This window comes from Salvelinus fontinalis, chromosome 18 (genome assembly GCF_029448725.1).
Source record: "Salvelinus fontinalis isolate EN_2023a chromosome 18, ASM2944872v1, whole genome shotgun sequence".
NCBI lineage: Eukaryota > Metazoa > Chordata > Actinopteri > Salmoniformes > Salmonidae > Salvelinus > Salvelinus fontinalis.
This window is the reverse complement of record NC_074682.1, coordinates 14,354,679-14,372,273: the sequence shown is the minus strand read 5'-3', so window position 1 is coordinate 14,372,273 and position 17,595 is coordinate 14,354,679. Positions and strand designations below refer to the sequence as shown.

The window sequence follows — 17,595 nt, the reverse complement described above, 5'->3', positions numbered from 1 at the left end:
GCTGCATTGGAACTTTAAAAATAACCATATTATTGTCCTGAGCTCTAAATTCATAATTTTAAGTAAAAAAAGCATTCTTTACGGTAAAACCCAATCAACTAATTACACTGGCTGAACGGAGACGATTTAATTTAAGTGCTTGATTAAATGGATCTGGATTTAAATCCTCTTTTACTGAATCAGTTACTGGAGATTTGTTATTTTCAGTTATAACGGTGTTTCTCATGACACATAATAGCAACCATTTTAGAGAGTAAAACATGAATGAACTGAGAATATAGTTCAAAATGTATGTTTTAATTCAAATGCATTTCAATTATACAAATAACTAAGAACCAGCTTAATATTTGATTGTTTACTATATATTACATGCTTCTTAAAATACAAAAAAAAATGCTCTAAAAACAGACAGAACCATACAATCTATTTACATTATCAACAGGTACATACAAATTCCTTCTTGAGAGGAATGGCGAGCACCAGTCCATTCCAGCATGGGATGCAGTAAGCACTAAAAAAAATAATATTGTATAGACAAAATTAAGCCCTGTAATGGACTTAGGATTAACATCACAGTCATTGATAAAGTGTTAACATGGTCTTTGAAGGTATAAAAGCCGACACGGTTGAGACTTTAATGGTTAGACTGAAGCGTTTGGAAGTAAAGATGATAGAATTGCTGAGAATGAGAGAGGTCCAAATACTTGTAAATGGCTGGTGCAAAAAGACTGACCAACAAAGAATAGCAAAGGGCTGTACATAGCTACAAACAACGCTACCATAGAATGGGCCCTGGAAACTGGTAGAGACTGGAGAATGTTTCAGCAGGTCACCATTGGTAGGCATCCTTACACTCAAAATCCAATTTCCATCCTTCATTTCAACATGTCATTGTTTGAAAGATCCTTCATTGTAATGGTGAGCATACAGCTTACCCATATATTGGTCAAGTCATGTTCATTGTCCTCCATCCTCCTACTGTCATCCCAGCCCCTCAGACTACTCCAACCAGCCACAACACCAAGTGCAACTCAGTGCGCAACAAGTGCCAACACACAAAATCTAGCAATCCAGAACATTCAGATCAGGTGACCGTGTTGTAATTCTGCTTTCAGAGACTATGACTGTATGCAGGTAGACCCACTTTAGCAATTCCGTGTAGGAGAACTCAACTCAGCTGTACATCGACTTTAGGTCATTCCCTGTGTGAATTCCATAGTGTTGTTATTTGATTCTTTGGGTCCCTTCTTCCATCCAGAAAAACAGCTAAGTGCAGTCCAAGGCACATGAAAGTGTCACAAAGTGGAAGTTGAGACAGTTCATGATGGGTCTTACCGCTAGACTATAGTTCCAGGTTTGGAGGAGCCCTCGTGCCAGTAAAGTCGCGGGTCGTCTGGATCCAAGCTGCAGTTTGTTTGGCTGCCGATGAATGGATCGGTTTGGCTGCCGATGAATGGATCGGTTTGGCTGCCGATGAATGGATCGGTTTGGCTGCCGATGAATGGATCGGTTTGGCTGCCGATGAATGGATCGGTTTGGCTGCCGATGAATGGATCGGTTTGGCTGCCGATGAATGGATCGGTTTGGCTGTTGTTGAATGGATCGGTTTGGCTGCCGATGAATGGATCGGTTTGGCTGTTGTTGAATGGATCGGTTTGGCTGCCGATGAATGGATCGGTTTGGCTGTTGTTGAATGGATCGGTTTGGCTGCTGATGAATGGATCGGTTTGGTTCACATCTACATAGGATCTGCAACACATACAGGATACAAAACAGGTTAGGCTAAAAATAAACAAAGCTGGTAACACAATCCAAGCAAATAGACATTTCTCACTGGTGGAAAGTAATTTGAATAATTTAACCCTGGGATGTTGATTGGTTGGGATACAGTGCTAGAGAAATGAAAATGGACAATTCTATGCCGGTTTGAAAATGCCAAAATGTGTTTGTGTGTTTGACCCAGGATTAAACTTTTCTCACACCTAAAAACAAAGCAGATGCACAGAACAACAAGCATGAAACACACAGCATTCAGATGTCCAATAGGCAGGGTCACATTTTCTTCCACATATACCACCACTTCCAGAGCTGCTACCCCACCACCACCAACAGTGGACACCACCATGAGTAAAGAGTAGAAGAACTGCCACGTACAAAATGAGTCCCCACCAACACCATAGCATCTTTGTGGGTAGTTTGTTTTTTCTCTCACCCTTTCTTTAGTGCGGTGCCTTTGATTAGGCGCTTTCATTTCGCTGGTCAGAACTCAGTACCATGATAGGCACCAGCGTCATACATCTCTAATGACCCTGGAGCCCATGCTGGCCCCGGCTCCAGTCTACCACAGCGCCTCCACTCATACTCTGCTGGGGGACATCTGTGCACGAGAGGGTCAAGGATGAGTGATAGCAATAACGGAGAGGGAGGAGGCAGCTTAAGTGGTGTATGTATGCCTTTGCACACCCCATAAGAGAAATGTGACCGCTGGATGACAATTGGAACTAGTATGGCAGCTGAAAGAGATGGCAGATGTAAAAAACAATCCTAAAAGCCATGCAGTTACCAAAGAGCGAGAGACAGAGAAAGAGAGAGCGAGAGAGACGGCTCAAACAAACAGCTTTGATACGCATTGAAAAAGAGAAGTCCAAGGTACAGACCAGGACGTTTTTAGCTCACTTAAAAAAGAAAAACAAGCAAGCAATGAAGTCACGCTGAGGGCAGACTGATAAGCAAAACCAGACAGGCCTGGTAGCTGGTTACTTACTACCATCATGGGCTACACTTAGCAAAGGAGACTTTACTAAGTATCTGGCTTCTGGAGCTGTGGGGCTGCTGCATGGGGACTAGAGCCCTGGCCTACCAGCCCTGGGCCCAGCCGGAGCCCACAGCGAGGGGAGGAGGAAGAGAAGGGGGAGGGGAGGAAGGAGGAAGCAGAGGAAGAGCTGGCAGGGACAAAGCCACAGCATCTCTGGCCATCAGGGCTGTACCAGGAACCCTTAGAGTGCTGGGAGGAGGAGGAAGAGGAGCCGTATCTATGAAGAGAGCGGTCCAGTGGACAGTTAAAGCAAGAGAGGAACCACCATTCGTAATCCCAGTAAGAGGAAGAGCTGACCATTGGCTGCACAGACAGACGTTATATGCTATAATCCAATCCAAGCAGTCATGCTAATTGGCTTGTGACTGAGGGAGCACCAACTATCAAAGAGTATTGTAAACGTCTGGGACATATCATGGTCAGTAAGGGAGCTTAATGTCAGCCACACAGGCCACAATGGTGTGTGACTGATAAACCAAATAGCAGCTTAATATTTTCCAGCAAGCATCCATTCACCATAATGACACAGTATTGATTCTTAGGGCCATGGTTAAGTAGGATCAGGGAGATCTAATTAAGTAAGAAGCTGAAATGGGGCCAGGAGCTCACCTGCTGTAGGCGGGGTGGTGAGCTGTGCCGTAATGTGCTGTACCATAGGAGGGGTAATGCTGCTGCACGGGCAGGGGCACGTCGTACTCTACCATACCGCCACCCAGGTGACCGGGCCGGCCTCCTGCTGTAGAGGACTGATGAGACGAGACTGGAACAGAAACAGGAAGAAAGTAAAGTTAGAACAGGATGACATAGCTCTAAGATATAGAGCGCTAACGAGAGACTGAAAGTTAACGTTTGTCAACATGCACGATCGCAGAGTTGGCGGAGGAGTGGGCGTTTTGCACCGCTCATACAAGTGAAACAAAATAATTGCCTTTGAATACCAGACTGGATGCGAGTGATGTGAGAGGAGAGACTTTGGCATGCTGTCTGTACCTGAGGAGTAGGACATGGTCCTGCAGTAGGGAGCTGGCATGGTCTGGTAGCCCAGGCTCTGATGGGAACCCCTCTGATTGTAGTCATAGGCCTGTGGCTGCTTGTGGCTTGCGTTGCGCTGATACCAGCCTCTCAGGTGCTCCTCCACCAGCGCCTTCTGGATGTTCCTGGTCACGTGTTCCATTCTGGGCGGAGCGTGGCGGTTCCTGGGCGGCCTCAGCGTGGCGTAGGGGTTCTGGGCCATACTGTCCGTCTCGTCATCACCATAGCGACTGCTGTACGCATCATGTCCGTGGTAGGCCGGCGCTGCGTTGTAAGAGGGGTGGACGTTGTAGTGACCCTCCAACTCGTTGTGGTACATGTAGACGCCGTTAGAGTAGGGCTCTGGCTCTGGGTAGCCCGTCACGTAGTAGGCCGTGGTGGTGGGTCGCGGTGCCCGGGGGGGCTGGTATGTGTTGTAGCGGGCGTCAGTCTGTGCCAGGTTGGGCATGCTGCCCGAGTTGGCATAGACGTTGCCCTTCCTGCCCCGCCGTCGGTCCCTGGGGCGGTGGGTATGGTTCCCGGGCGCCGTGTACTCCACGCTGGACTGGCTGGTGTAGGATGAGCCATCGTCCAGGAACTCCGTGCTGTTGCTGCGGCGAGCCAAGACGGATGCGGGTGCCGGGGGCGCAGTCTCAACCAGGAACTGAGACTGGGACTCCAGACTGCCACTCCGCTGGCGGAAATGCTGAGGGCCGTCCTCCGACCTGGGAATAAACAACATTAGAATAGGATCCTCAGGTCCTTTTCATATCAAATAAATATGGAAAACTGTGTCACATCGGGTTACAATACGTTGTACAGAGAACAACACTCTAGACAGGAGGTTAGTCTAATTGGGGCTCATGGCTGGTCCTGAGACAGATGTGGTGAACATCAGGAGGCAGCTGTGTATGCGAGGCGTGTATTGGGACATGGACGCCTGGCCTACCTGATCTGGGTACTGCTGTAGGCGTTGCGGGTGAGGAGTGGAGTAGGAGGCATGCTGCGTGCGTCACGCGGCTGTCTGGAGGCAGGCTTGTAAGGGCTGATGTGGCTCGATAAGGCGTCCGCGTGACTGTAGTGGAACGGTTCCCGGACTTCGCCATCATTTAATCTAAAGCACATAAAAACAATGCTTTTTCACACACTTGACTTCCTCAGGGTGAAGCTTTTATCGTGGTAACACAACCTCTGTGTCTCTACTCAAAACAACGTGCCGCGTTCTCATTCAAAACTTTCCCCTGGGTGACAGTCATTTCATAGCTCATTGATCTTTCTCTTCATGGAACGGTAAACAAATAACATAGTAGCTGTATGAAACCTACATGAACCACTGAATTCTGCTCTCCTCTCCCAACAGCATATCATCCATGTCATTTGGTAAATGTTCACACAGTGAGCAAATGCATTCAAATTCTGAACGTTTCCAGAGACGCTTTCTGGTCCCAGACTGCTTTTTTCCCCCCTCCTTGGGATTGTGGTCTGTTCCTTAGCAGGCAGAGACATGCTTTCTGCCGTCTATTTTTAAACGTGGAGCGCGTTTGGACTGATAAGAGGAGATTGTGGGGGCAGTAGGAGAGAAGGAGGAGGCTGGTAGGAATGCAGGCGGCCCTCCCTAGTTCTCCTGTACAGGTTTATACTGGCTGCTGCTATGGCTTTCTGGGCCCCAAGAATAACTGCAACACAGAGACTGGATAACAAAACAGCCCAGAGCCAGTAGGGCTGAAGCCACTAGCCAGGCCCGTGCCAAGTAAGCCTACCTGCTGTTGGTGCCGAGGTCCTGGAGCTGGTTGTGAGCTGAGGCCCGTCGATCAGACTGGTAGTGGAGACTGAGGGTGTCTGAGTGGTGGGGCCGGGGAGAGTACTGCACCGAGCGGGACCGTTGCCTCTGGTCTCCCAGATCCTCATCTTAAACACATAGGGGAAGGAACTGTCATTGTCATGGTCTGCTAAGAGCTATAGGGGATGATACAGAGGTTTAGCTAATGTATGCATGCATGAATGAATGAATGATATAACCTCTGCAGCACTCACCATCGTCCAGAGTAAGGCTGTCGGACAGGGAGCTGAGTTCGGCGGGGTTCACATCATCTGAGAAAAGGGGAGAGACTAAGGCTTTAGACGTGCTTGTTTTGGGCTTTTCATTAGAAGCCATTAAATAAACAAATCCACATCTGATAAAAATCCATCACCTGACGTCTAGTTCCTTTCCGACTAACACAGACAAGGTGCTGATGGCAGGATTTCTGATCTCTTTGACTCCTCTGTAAGCTACACTCAATATAAACCATGTTATCACTGTGACAGTTTGTGATGTCTGCCGGCTGGTATGGCATGGTGTAGGCTACCTGCTATGATTATTGATGCTCTCTGGGTGGGCTTCTTGCCCGTCTTGACCCTGTATTCGTTAATCTCCTCCTCAATCTCATGCAGCTTCCTCATGGCGTCCAGGCAGTTCCTCCTCCTCTTCTTCTTCACTGTCTTACAGAGCTCAGCCTCGTTGGCCAGTTTCTTCGCCGCCTCCACGATCTTCTGCTGCAGGGCAAACCTGCTCTCCAGGTTCCTCAGGTGGGGATCCTGCCGGACAACACACAGTACAAACTGAATTTTACACACAGACGTGCAGAACAAAGACTAAATATATGATTATAATATTTCACTACAATGTCAATCAAGCCTAAGATTTATTAGCTAAAACTTATGACAGCCAGCACTCCCATCCTGTGACTGCCACACTAACCGCGTCATAGGGGAAGAGGTCGTCCAGTTTGAAGGCTGTCCCCATGCGCCGACGGACCATGGGGGGCTTCTCACCCGAGGCTAGAGGGTACTCTTTAGGCAGACTGCCTGTCAGCTCCTGGAGGAACAAAAAAACAAAAACAAAACAGAACATATCAGCTGGGATATAATCTACTTGAAATCATGAAAGACCTTGAGAATGCTAAAGATGCTTACAGCTTCACGCAGGCATATCTTCTTGAGCTCCTCCAGTTTCTGAGTTAGAGTATCCTGCAGATCCTTCCGTTTCTTCTTCAGGTCAGCAATCTTTTCCTTCTGTTCCTCGCTCACCTCAGAGTCTGCTGATCCTGCAACAGGCAGGCATTATATTTAGACCATGATGACCACTCATTTCATCAAATCTAATCATCATTTGTCTTAAATGGGAGTCTATAAGACATATGTCCATCCAGCGTAGTTCATTGTTAGCTTATTGTCTACCTGCTGAGATGAGGGATCCGTTGCTGGCCATGATGAGCTGGTCTTTACTCTCTAAGCTGGACAGCTTACTGATCCTGGGCGCTCTGATCTCGGTCAGGTCCATGGTGATGTCATTCAAACTTCTGGCTGTGGCAACTTTGGACTGGAGAGAGAGACAAGGAGAGAAGATAAAGTCAGTATTTCATCTTAATGATTGTGCAGTGCGATGAGAGACCCGTTTGCATGCTTCAGTTTAGTCTGGGAGCGGAGCTCGGTCTCTCTGTCATTAATCAGCCTCAGCACTATTCCTGAATGAGCACTGGTAGAAGCCAATCTGCTTCTGGAAGGCATTTTTTTTTTTTTGACTGCAGCCACACGTGCACTCATTCACCCCCCCGGAGCAAATCTCATCGCTCACACTCAACTTGGAAACGATAGCAATGCACAACAACCTACTAAAATATGCACAATCTAAACAAACACATCCAAAAAGACCCTTCCGTTGATTCATCAAATAAAAACAACACAACTCAGCATTACTTCTAGAATCATATAGCCAAGCTTGGGCTAGTCTAACAATAGTACAATAAGATACTGGGGCAGAGACATGTTAGCAACCGGGAGGAGTAAAAGGTAAAGACAAGCCAGATGTGCATGGTGGAGTGGAGAGATGGTGTGTGGAGATAGATCCGATAGCGTGGTGAGGGTGATGAGGCCTTGAGATAAGGCTAGGAACAGCATAGAGCCTCCAGATGCAGGGGGGAGTGAAGAGAAGACACTCACTTTGCTCTGCTTCCTGTCCAAATAGAACTGGTGCTGACTGATGGCCATGACCCAGATGGTCTTAATCAGAGAGTGGCTGGCATACCACGAGTGGATGACCGATCCGGTCTGCCCGAATGTACGCCTGGACACTGTCCTTCTGTGGATTAACGGAGACAGATAGACACACACATTTTTAAATGACTCATGTTACTGCTAGGAGTAATGTCATCTCTTTAATCCAGACTGATACACTTTTAATAACATGATATGATGGGTACTGATATCAGAATCATATACAAATCAGGGATTACAAAAACAATTCCTCGCATAAACTCACTCAGCATCCAAATTAAATCTCATGACTGGTTCTGTAATTCAATACATTCATGGCGGAGAGATAGAGCAACATTAGGTCGGTTTTGCACCAGTGATTTTTAATTACAGCCGAGCTGGCTAGCAGCACCATATTAAACCTGTGATCAAGCACTGAGGCTAGAAGTGCCGCAATGTCCCGAGAACACAGACGGCAGCAGTCCTTTACAGCAGGAAGGAAGGCCTTCCTTTGTGACGAGCAGGTTGTTGTATTGGAGACAGCTCATTAACACTAGGCTCTGAAAAGGGCTCGAGGCAGCAGACAGACAACTAAGGCTTCGGATACCAGTTGTAACGTTTCCGAAAGGCTAGTATTGGAATATAAGGAGTGATTTCTGGGTCTAGTCCAGTAGGCACAAAACGTTGTGAGGCGCTTCAGCAACCTGTCCAATAACATTTTCCAGTTCAAAACATTTTTTGCCATGTCAGGCCCAACAGAACATGACCCAGGATCGATCGATGTATCCAGTATTGGTTCTCTCACCTGTGAGGGTCGTTCACCTCCACTGCAAATTTCTTCTCACGGAAATACAAATTATCGAGCTGCTTCCACTGAAACAACTGCAGACAGAGAAAAACAGGACACACCACTTAGTACATAGTATACGGGACCATGCCTTGTTTGAGTGAGTGCAGACCTACAAAGAGACGTGGTTTGATACATCGCTACATGAAAACAAACATTTACATCCTTATTCATTCCAAAGTGCTTGAGGTGTCCCATATGTGTACCATCGAAACAGAAAGAAAATGCCACAAGCATGGATAAACACTCTTCGCTTTGTCCCAGACACACCAGCCTTTCTCTTGGCCCTTCCTCGTTAAATCCCAGTGAACTTGCAACATTAACAGCAGCAGCTGTGAACAGAGGACAGCCACTCAGTCAGGTGGAAGGTCAATTTAGTTACTACTCAGTAATGAAGCCAGTGCAGAGAGCAAGACTTGCCTAGCTGAAAACTAAGCCTCTCATTTCATTCTGCCTGAAGGGAGAGCGCTGAAAACAGGGCAAGAAGGAGTGCACTTCAGTCAGGGTGAAACATCTGCTTACGGTGAAAACGGGATTTCTTTAGAGTTGGAGCTCTCATGTTATGTGAGAAACAGAGAATCCACCACTAACACCAGAATCCGGGGGTGTAGATTTATGACAGAGGGTCTAAATAAACATTCTCTACCAGGTACCGGCAAGCCAGGCAGACAGTCAGAGCTCTAAATAATAGAACACATTATCCTGGACTACAGCGGCATATGGGTAATATATCATAGACTACCTACAGTCCTCAGCGAGAAATCAAAATCATCTCACAAGAAGCCCAGCCCATGACACTGTACTATCTAGCATACATCACAGTGTATATTGGCTATTCTTTCACTCCTCTCTGATCTGAAAACTGCTCTTAGTACTTTTTTAAATGATACCACAACAGCAACCTGAATTTTTTATTTTTAAAACAGGTTCTACATGTTGCCAGTATACTGTCAGTCTGGTGTAAAATGGTGGATTACACAGCACGTTAACATACAGTTACTAACAGGTTACTAAACTACCTAGTCAGGTAAATGGGAACAAAATGGAAGGCTTACCAAAGCAGGTTTTAGTGCTTATTAAATCCCTGGTGAATTATCAGGGTGCTGTTAAACCCTCTGGATGTTTCCCACAGGGCTAGAGACTTCTTTGAACAATACGCTCTTGTCTGTTCTCAGGCAGCCAGAAAGGTGTTGGAAGAGTTTCAGCTGAGCAGGCTCCACCCCTCTCCCCCCACCTCCTCTGACATCACAAACACCTCACCCAGCTTGCACCTCTCTCTCTCTTTCTCAAATTCTCTCTGTGTTACTCACTCGATCACTCACTTCCTCTTCAGTCAAACCTGATGAACAGGTTGTGTACAGTGCACACAAAGGTATTCTACCTCATTTTCTGAGAACTGACCGTTGTTACCCTCTTTCAGTTTGCTTCAGTTCCGTTTATCCACACATCTTAGATTAGCCTTCTAGTCATACCTGACCCGTAGCACCTTCATTACCCTCTGTGATGTTGTTCTGTGTTCTATATACCTTGCCAACCCCTGTTGTTTGTAGTGCCATCAACTCCCACCTCCCATTGCTCCCCCAAGGCAAATATGTCAGGAATCTACTACTTTGGTCTAATCATTAATAGCAGGCCCCTCCCTCACCTCGCTGTGAATACAGGACAGCGCTCGGTCAGTTCTTAGAACCGGGCCCTACCTGACAAGGAAGAATCTCTCATTGCACCTCTAAAACCAGTTACTTAAACAAGTAAACCAAACTACCACAAGGTATTGTTCAAAGACAAAATGTAACACAAACTCTGCAACTGACAAAACAAATGCTGTAGCCAATAACATTTAGTATATTAGGTAGCAATGTTCCACAAGATAATAGTTCAGACTTCAAGACTTTAGCCCCCCCCCCCAAAAAAGCAAAGAGGTAGTAGTTTATGATTTACAGACTGTAAAGAGAAGCATCTCCAGAGAAGTAAAGGCATCCAGTTTCTCCATTGCTGCTCCAGATGATACTACAAGCCTAGCCTAATCAATTAGATTCCTGGTCTCACCGTGGATTGGGAGCATGGTAATTACTGAACAATGAGAACCAGCAGCCTCCATACTTCCCACAGGCTCATCCCATTGTGGGGGACACCCCTCTTCAATTCACAAACCCCCTGGCCACTTAATACTCAATTAATAGTAGAGCACATTCAGAAAAGACACCGATAAGTCATATTTACGTAACTAGGTCATTCAATAATTTCAACACACACATTTAATAGGTGCTCAAGTGTGGCCGATGGTAGTGACTGCCAAAATATGTAAAAAATGTGACACCTCAAACTCTGATTACAAGACCACACTGTCTAGACAGAGAACAGTCCAAGACAGTGCTGCTAACAGCCTTCAAACCAACACCAAAACTAAACACGAGGTGAAAATGGTTGAGAGACACCGTTCAGTCATCTGGAGTACAGAACAGTAGTTCCCCATCTCGGTCTAATTTCAGTTGTTACACTTCTCATTAGAGGCTGAGCCCATGCCAAAATGCTTGTTGTCATAGAGTCCCAGAACTTTCTGATCCAGACCCAACCCTGACCCACAACAACCACCCCAGACCTTTGTGATCCAGACCCAACCCTGAACCCACAACAACCACCCCAGACCACCCCCCAGGGCTTTGTGACTTGACAGAGTCATTTCTGAGGATAAAAAAATAATGATTGTGTGTCAAAGGCCGTGACTCGCACACCTATGCAGGATGCGTACGGCCACACCCTTCTCATACCATGTCACATGGCATGCTGGCTGGTAACACGGAACATTTCCACCAGAAGCATGACGGGAGAGATCGCTACAGTCGACTAGACTCCACAAACACGCATTAAGGCTATGACTTTAACCCAATATATACTAGGGTGAAAGAAGTGTGAAAATGGCTTGTATATGGAATGGATTTGTATGGTCCACTGCCACAGCTGGCATTCGATTTTAACACCCTTTTAAATATTTGAGCAGTCTTTTACTGTTCCAAGACCAAAATGTATGGTCTGTCATATGATCATTACCGAAATAATTTCATCCTTACTGAGCTGTGCTTACATTGGTTGATCATTTATTTGGACCTGCAAATGATTGTTAATTTATTTATTATTTAAAAAAAACACATACAGGGAGTGAAAAAGAGCTCATGAATGATTCAAGCCTGTATGAATAAAGCTGGGCTCTAAAAGCTCTCTACATCATGGATGCTTGCTCCTCCGACCATCTTAGAAATCACTTTTCATTTCTAGTACAGCTTTTGTGTAAAATGTGGTGCTCTAGCATACATATGATTCTCCTGTATGGTCTTCAGTACTCTACCCATTCAAATGCAAACTTCCCTTCTTCCATAGTCGTGGTATGCTTGAACACGCAGTTCAATAGACAGACTATCAGAATGACATGTTGGCTACTATTGACATTTTGGGAGAACCCTTACTGGTCCTTTTAACCCCAGCAGGCATGGATAGAGAGTTGTGGTTCATCCCATTCATGACGTTGTGATGAAACTGACATCCATGAGGAGGAGGATAATGAGAGGTTAAGCTACAGTAACTCTTTTCAGCGCATGTCACTGAACTCTGGGAGAACCTCAATTAAAAGCCTTTTCATCCCGATGCCCCAAGATTTCTCAGGGGACGAGTGGAGTGCAGAAGTGGGCTCCTTCTTCTGCAGCTCCCCCTAAGCCCCCTCCCAGCCTCCCAAGCGTCTCTCAGCCCCCCTGCCAAGGTGATTGTGTTTTATTACTTGATCAATTGTTTGCTCTCCAAGAGACAAAACACACACAATGACAGGCAGCTTTGCATAATGAGCGCGGCATGCTGGGAGAACTGTAGAGGGGGGCTGCGCTGAATACAAAGGCCGCCAGCCTCAACAGGACGTACTATCAATATTATACCAGATGACAGGCCCTTCTAGAACAGCGGCTAGAGTTGTGTACTAAACAAAAAAAGGATGTAAAATTTTTTAAAGTCCACCCTTTCACCAGGGGATTGCTGAGGAGGAGTTTTGGCATGAATGCACCCTCCCTTTATGGTCAGTGGGTTGGGTTGGTCTGGGTGGAGCATGGTTCTCAGAGCAGAGCGCCCCTCACAGAGACAGCCCAGTCTGGCTTGGTGCCAGCTCCTCCAGCCCCAGAGCCCTGCCTGCCTGCTCCCCATGGCGCACCATAATTACACCTTCCACTGGGAGGGCTGCTGGGAAAGGAGCTGCGATATGCTGGGTTTAATAAGTGGGACATGTCCATTATTGCCTTGGCATCCGCTGCAACAGCACATCCAGCTGTGTCAACAGGTGTCCACAACATGGAACAGATAAGACACATACTAGTAATGAAGCTGGCAGAGGAAAACACACAAGACAAAACGTGCATAGAAAGTAACATATCAATCCCCTGAAAATAGAGTGGGTGAGACGTAGGGCTGGGAATGGCCAGGGACCTCACGATATGATATTATCACGATTCTTAGGTGCCGATACGATATGTATTGCGATTCTATATGGATTGTGATTCGATACTGTGATTTTATTGCAAATCGATGTTCCAAATACATTGCTCACCATATGTCTGCTACAGAGGGACAAGAGAAAACACGTTTTGATCAGTCATGGAAATAAAAGTGCTGAAAACAAATACTGGACTTTTTCTGCAGGTACAGCCAACTAGCGCAAAAATAATATTGCGTTATGTAATTATCGATTCCCCCCCTCACTAGTGAGCAGAGGATGTTTAGAGGGATAATGATAGAGGACAATCTTTATTTCAAAAGTAGCATTTTCTTTATTTAAAAAGGCCAAAACTGTAACTTTGTTTCATATTTGTAATCACAGTCGTAGTTATTACCATTACACCCTAAATGAGGAATCTTATCTTTCCCTTTCAAGACAATTTGATGCACATCTACATACATGGGCTCTGATACGTTTTAGTTTGAAACGATTCGGTGTGAATCAGTTTGATTAGAGGAACGATCTGGTGCAATATGATTCCAGGCACTAACATTTGTTACATACACACATTGATTTTCCATTCTAAATGAAAACCTGCTGCTGATGGAGCTCATGAGCTTGGCCTCTCTGAGCGCAATCTGTCTGAGCCAACAACAAAAGCGTGTGTATAAATGATGTCTATGGCGTATGTAGGCACCTGAGCATAGCCATAAGGGAAACTGGGCATCTACCACCCCATTATCAGTTAGAGAAGGAGGGAGACATATTCTTTTGAGCATGGTGAAGTTATTCATTAGACTTTGGATGGTGTATCAATACAACCAATCACTACAAAGATACAGGCGTCCTCCCTAGCTTAGTTGCCGGGGAGGAAGAAAACCGCTCAGGGATTTCACCATGAGGCCAATGGTGACTAAAAACAGTTAGAGTTTAATGGCTGTGATATGAGAAAACTGAGGATGGATAAACATTGTAGATACTCCATAAAACTAACCTGATTTTTCACCTAGTCGGCTCGGGATTCGAACTAGCAACCTTCAGGTTACTGGCCCAACGCCCTAACCGCTAAGCTACCTGCCGCCGCTACCTGCCACACCCACATTGATAACACAATTTTACCTCCCTTTCCTCCCTCTCTTTTTCCACTTTTCCATGACACTGGCCAAGAACAAGCTTTTTGTTGCCTTTATTTACAGTTTGGTGGCTTATTAACCAGAGGAGTGGGGGTGGGTGTTGAGTTGAGTTGGAGCATAGGAATGACAAAAGGAACAAAAGCCACAAGACATACAAAGGGAGGCCAACCTACCTTCCGAGGTTTCAACTTGTCCTGTAAATCGTACTGTCCGATGCCTTTATAGCTGACTCCCAGCCACCACGGCAGGCCCTGTTTGTCCTGTTGAGAAGGCAAGGCACACCACTCATTAAGAGCAGCTACAGTGGTACAGTTTTAAACTAAGGGCCATTACTGTGGCAATTACCCCATTAGGCTAGCAGCACAAGGGAAGATCAAATACATTGAAGCAGCCCTAAAAATCAACAGCATGAGGGAGTCATTTTAACACCAGCGTTTGATGTGCTCAGACACCCTGCTTTAATGAGTGAGTTGGGAGGTGGCTGGGGCTCTGAGAGAGAGAGGGATCACCCAGTCATCAGTTAACTAAGCATGCGGCCGGAGCAAACACCCAGCTTAAGTCCCCAATCAGCCTCCAGAGGGAAAATGGCTGTATTTCTATGGGAAATAACTACTTCTTAATATAGTTGTCATAACACCAGTATCACGATACTCAGAGGTATCGTGGCAAAGGAAACCAAACATGAAGCGGACTGAATTTGTTTGAGTAAAACAGCCATAATGTTGGAAACAAGCAGCCTTATGTTGTCATCAGAATCACATGTTTTTTTCCAAAGCTATAGCACACAATATTTTCCATACAGTAGGTTTCTTAAAGGACCAAAGAGTTTAGCCTGCTTTGAGTTTTCCTTTTTTCCATGGAAAATCAGGATTGTAGTATTGCGATACTGGTATCGTGACAACTCTACTTCTTAATCTCAAACAATGTTAGTCAGATGGGAACGCAAACATGAACACAACAGTACAGATGTTGTATGCCTTCTACTGTTTGATACAGAGTGCAGCTCTTACCTTTACTGGATAATAATGGACTCCATATGTAGGGAGGGACTCAACTAAGGCCAAATACCTTCAAAACAGAGGGAGACACGTTAGCAGTAATTCAGGCAGTCACACTTCATCGATGTCTGTGAGCGGCCATTGCACAGAGGTTAGAATGGGCTTTAAGCCCCATTTAAGCCCCAGTCATTTAGCAGACTGTCATTTACAGTGGCAGAGCCATCGATTTCTGTACATGGCCTTGACAGAGAGAAGGACAGTCCACTGATCGACTCAAATCATACACCCCGGGTGTGGATGACCTCGCTAGGCTAATCTCTCCCACGTAAAACAAAGCAGACCACTGCCACACACTTCTGGCTGCCCACAGTAAGAGCTAGCTGTCCCCTAATTAAATGACACATTCTGGTAGCGCAACAGCAATCCCCTTTAAACAACAACAGCCAGGAGTAGCCTCTACAGAGGGGGCTGCGGAGGGAGCAGTGCTGATGAACGTGCTGGACTAGAGGTGCACAGCAGCTCATTTCCTCCATGCACTTGACCCAGATGAACATAAAAGGATAATTCAGTACGTTACTTACTGCACAATGGCTTGCCCTCTGCTGAGGCCCTTCAGGTTCTCGTGGCACTCGATCACTCGGTCTTCACTGTAACAGAGAAATAAAAGCTGTAATGATCAATCCATCACCGATTGTAACATCCCCAAACTGAGGGATGTGGTGAGACAGTCCTTCCCTGACACACATTCTGCCTGTTCATGCAGACAATTCTGGCTGGCCTACGGACCTGGCCAGCCAATGGATCTCATCTCTCTCAGCTTCCACACACATCCCATCTCATTCCCACTGCAATCATCCAGCATGGATTGATTCAGAGGGGTTGGGTTAAATGTGGAAGACACATTTTGGTTGAATGCATTCAGTTCTGCAACTGACTAAGTATCCCGTTTCCCTTTCGTTAACAGAATGGAGGGATTGCAGCGCATGCGCACTCTCACACACAACCCTGTAATTCCAATCTGCCCATTGATCCAACTCCAGCTGCTGTTCATCAGTGAGCGGAGCTGCAGCCTCAGATGACTGCTGAGGCAGAAGAAGACACGGCAGCATGCACTCAAGACACTGGCACAGAGACACGGGAGCTCTAAAACAGTGCCTGACCTGGCCTCCTGCCTCCCTCCCTCTCCAGCCTAGCTCCCATGAGGACATGAAGTCAGCACCTCCCTAGCTGTGCAGGGCGCACTTAGAGCAGAACCACTGGCCAGCCAGTCTAATTAACAGAGCACTAATGAACACAGCCCATCTGAGATAAACAGGCTGCTGGTACCAGGCAGAACTCTGGGTGCATATCTCCTCCACCCTCATCTGCATGGGAAAATAATTGCTTTGTGCATCCAGGTGTTAGCTACAATTAAAAACCCTTTGATGGGAATGGGAATGTGGTGGGGGAGGGGTGGTATCGACAAGGCAGCGGTCTGGTATCTATGGGACTGTGTGTAATCCACTTGGATTAGTTCCCCCTGTGCATTTGTGGTTAAAGTGCTTCTAATGTGGCACTGCTTACCAGTAAGCCAGGGAGGGGTGCTCTCTCAGGACTCTGGTGGGTAGAACTGGTAGCGTATTCAGGTCCGATCTGGAGCTTTCAACACTGGAAACACACGGATAGTACAAATGATTAACAGAGTTCGTTCACAAGAACATCATTGTAACAGTTGTTTTGACTTTAAAAAAAGGGGCATTTAATCTTCAAAATGAAAAACAATGCTCATCCAGATGCAGCACTCCTAGTGACCGGGGAATTTAATGCAGGCAAACTTACATCCGGTTCAACTCATTTCTACCAGCATGTCACATGCAACCAGATGGAAAAAATAAAACCTCTAGACCACCTTTACTCCACAGACAGAGACATGCACAAAGCTCTTCCTCGCCCTCCATTTGGAAAATATATTTATATTTTTCATTTTCTGAGCACTTTTTACTCCTTTTTTCCCCTCCCCAATTTCGTGATATCCTATTGGTAGTTTGTCTTGTTCCATCGCTGCAACTTCCGTACAGATTTGGGAGAGGCAAAGGTCGGGAAGAGGCAAAGGTTGAGAGCCATGCATCCTCCGAAACACGACCCCACTAAGCCGCAGTGCTTCTTGTCAAAACTGCTCGCTTAACCTGGAAACCAGCCGCACCAATGTGTCAGAAGAAACACCATATAGCTGGCGACTGAAGTCAGCGTGCATGCGCTCGGTCGCCACAAGGAGTCGCTAGAGTGCGATGGGACAATGATACCACAGCCGGCCAAACCCTCCCCTA

The 17,595-nt window shown here is 46.2% G+C and overlaps 1 protein-coding gene across 7 annotated transcripts in view; it reads right to left on the bottom strand.

The window, feature by feature from the left end:
• Positions 1–276: 276 nt before the first annotated feature.
• Positions 277–17,595, bottom strand: part of LOC129815020 (FERM domain-containing protein 4B-like) — a 61,456-nt gene continuing 44,137 nt past the window's right edge. For 3 of the 7 annotated variants that reach the window (XM_055868280.1, XM_055868277.1, XM_055868284.1), the window contains 16 exons: positions 16,853–16,936; positions 15,871–15,936; positions 15,302–15,359; positions 14,465–14,551; positions 8,646–8,722; positions 7,808–7,946; positions 7,046–7,187; positions 6,782–6,912; positions 6,567–6,683; positions 6,175–6,403; positions 5,861–5,917; positions 5,587–5,734; positions 4,776–4,940; positions 3,806–4,551; positions 3,425–3,575; positions 277–1,749 (listed from right to left, as the gene is read on the bottom strand). In XM_055868280.1, the coding sequence (XP_055724255.1) occupies positions 1,338–1,749; positions 3,425–3,575; positions 3,806–4,551; positions 4,776–4,940; positions 5,587–5,734; positions 5,861–5,917; positions 6,175–6,403; positions 6,567–6,683; positions 6,782–6,912; positions 7,046–7,187; positions 7,808–7,946; positions 8,646–8,722; positions 14,465–14,551; positions 15,302–15,359; positions 15,871–15,936; positions 16,853–16,936 (2,809 nt within the window). In that variant the 3' untranslated portion in view covers positions 277–1,337. Of the gene's footprint in view, positions 2,378–2,764; positions 3,033–3,424; positions 3,576–3,805; positions 4,552–4,775; positions 4,941–5,586; positions 5,735–5,860; positions 5,918–6,174; positions 6,404–6,566; positions 6,684–6,781; positions 6,913–7,045; positions 7,188–7,807; positions 7,947–8,645; positions 8,723–14,464; positions 14,552–15,301; positions 15,360–15,870; positions 15,937–16,852; positions 16,937–17,595 lie in introns of all 7 variants that reach the window. The other 4 variants (XM_055868281.1, XM_055868283.1, XM_055868279.1 and 1 more) reach the window with 4 other exon arrangements.